This window comes from Oratosquilla oratoria, chromosome 23 (genome assembly GCF_046742065.1).
Source record: "Oratosquilla oratoria isolate Oo_2021 chromosome 23, ASM4674206v1, whole genome shotgun sequence".
Taxonomy (NCBI): Eukaryota; Metazoa; Arthropoda; class Malacostraca; order Stomatopoda; family Squillidae; genus Oratosquilla; species Oratosquilla oratoria.
Genome location: NC_134799.1, coordinates 18525998 through 18527846, shown reverse-complemented (window position 1 = coordinate 18527846; position 1849 = coordinate 18525998). Strand labels below are relative to the sequence as shown.

Sequence of the window (1849 nt, the reverse complement as noted above, 5' to 3'; positions counted from 1 at the left end):
AACTTAATCTGCAGAAGACGGAAGTAATAGTATTATCCCAACAAAACGAACCCCTTCAGGTGGAAGTTGATGGAATCATCTTGAAGCAGATCACGGCATACAAATATTTGGGAGTTATGTGCGATGACAAAGGAACCCACGAAGGAGCAACACAAGACAGAATTCAGAAGTACAGGGCAAATGTCAACTTCTTGTACTCCCTGTTGAAGGACAAGAACATACCAGTAAAAGTATAGATAACAGTTTATAAGACCATCCTCCGGCCCATACTGGCCTACGCTTATGAGTTATGGACGTTGACGACGAAAATGACATCCCGAGTGCAGGCAGCGAAGATGCGAGTCCTGCGTATGATCCATGGAGTCACAAGAAGGGACAGACTAAGAAATGAGAACATTAAGAGTCAGATGGATGTGGAAAGGATAATCAGTTACGTTGAAAGGACTCAGTTGCGGTGGTATGGACATATGAAGAGGATGGAGGAACATAGGACGCCGAGAAGGTGGTATCGCTGGGTGCCCAACACAGGACGTCCCCAGGGAAGACCGAGGAAGAGATGGGACCAAAACGTTGACGAAACCCTCAGAAAGTGGAGAACATCGCTCGACGACGTCCGTGCTCGGGAGACGTTCCTTGACCGAGAGAACTGTTGAAGGACATGAACATACCAGTAAACTTAGTTAGATTCAAACTACTTAAATATTTTAGAATAGATACTCGTGTTTCTAAAATACCCGATTTCAGTAAAACTCTGTTCATAGGACTACGTCAGGAGCGTCAGCTTACAGATTGAGAGGTAAAATTAAGCGAAAGACCTGTAGATCAGATGTGGGAAATATTTCAAAATACGCTTACTAAGATGATTCATACATACCATATAAGGACAGACGTCCACCAAATTAGGCTCGCCCAAAATGGCTTGATAAAGAAACTGAAAAAGTATTGCTAAAAAGAGACAGGCTTATAAGAAATACAAGTGCTCGGGTGCATCTAATGACTAATAAAGTTATGTATTAATACAGAGAGATTTAGAAAAGACAATAAAGAAACGAAAACGACAACACGAGATGAATATCGCTGATAAATCCAAAGAGAATCCCAAAGAATTCTATAGTTACATTAGAGATAAAAAGGTTGTTAGGAATCACATTGGTCCACTATTATCTGCTGACGGTCAATTTGAATATTCAAATGAAGGAATGTGTGATATTTCAAACGATTATTTTAGCTCAGTATTCTAAAAACCTCAGAGTGAACTCCAAACTGAAACCTGTGAAAAATCTAGGGTAAACTTACTACGGTAAATATAACAAAAGAAAAAACTAAAAGATGTATAGAGAAACTCAAAGTTAATAAAATACCAGGGCCTGACGGTTGGCATCCAAGAATCTTAAAGGAAATGAAAAATGAAATTGTCGTTCCATTAGAAATTATTATCAAGAAATCCATCACATCCGGAGATGTCCCAAGAGAATGGAAGCTAGCTAACGTTACTCCCATATTCAAAAAAGGTGACAAAAAGAAGCCAAATAACTACAGGCCTATAAGTTTGACTTCAATCTTAGGAAAAATGATGGAAACTATCATCAGAGATGCTATCGAACATCATTTAGAAAATAACTGTTTGATAAATGATAGCCAGCATGGTTTCAGACGGAAACGTTCTTGCGTGACTAACTTACTCGAATTCTACAACACAGTTATCTCGAATTATGACAAAAGAAACAATATGTATTTAAGACATTTAGACTTTGCAAAAGTTTTTGATACCGTTCCCCACGAAAAACTACCTACTAAATTAGCTTCATACAGAATAAGTGGTAGCCTATTAAGTTGGACTAGTAATTGG

At 38.6% G+C, this 1849-nt stretch overlaps 1 protein-coding gene across 1 annotated transcript; it reads left to right on the top strand.

Annotated features, from left to right (window-relative positions):
* Positions 1-308: 308 nt before the first annotated feature.
* LOC143037718 (uncharacterized) lies at positions 309-653 on the top strand. The gene has a single exon (XM_076206261.1). The coding sequence runs from the start codon at positions 309-311 to the stop codon at positions 651-653; it is 345 nt and encodes a 114-aa protein (XP_076062376.1).
* Positions 654-1849: the final 1196 nt, after the last annotated feature.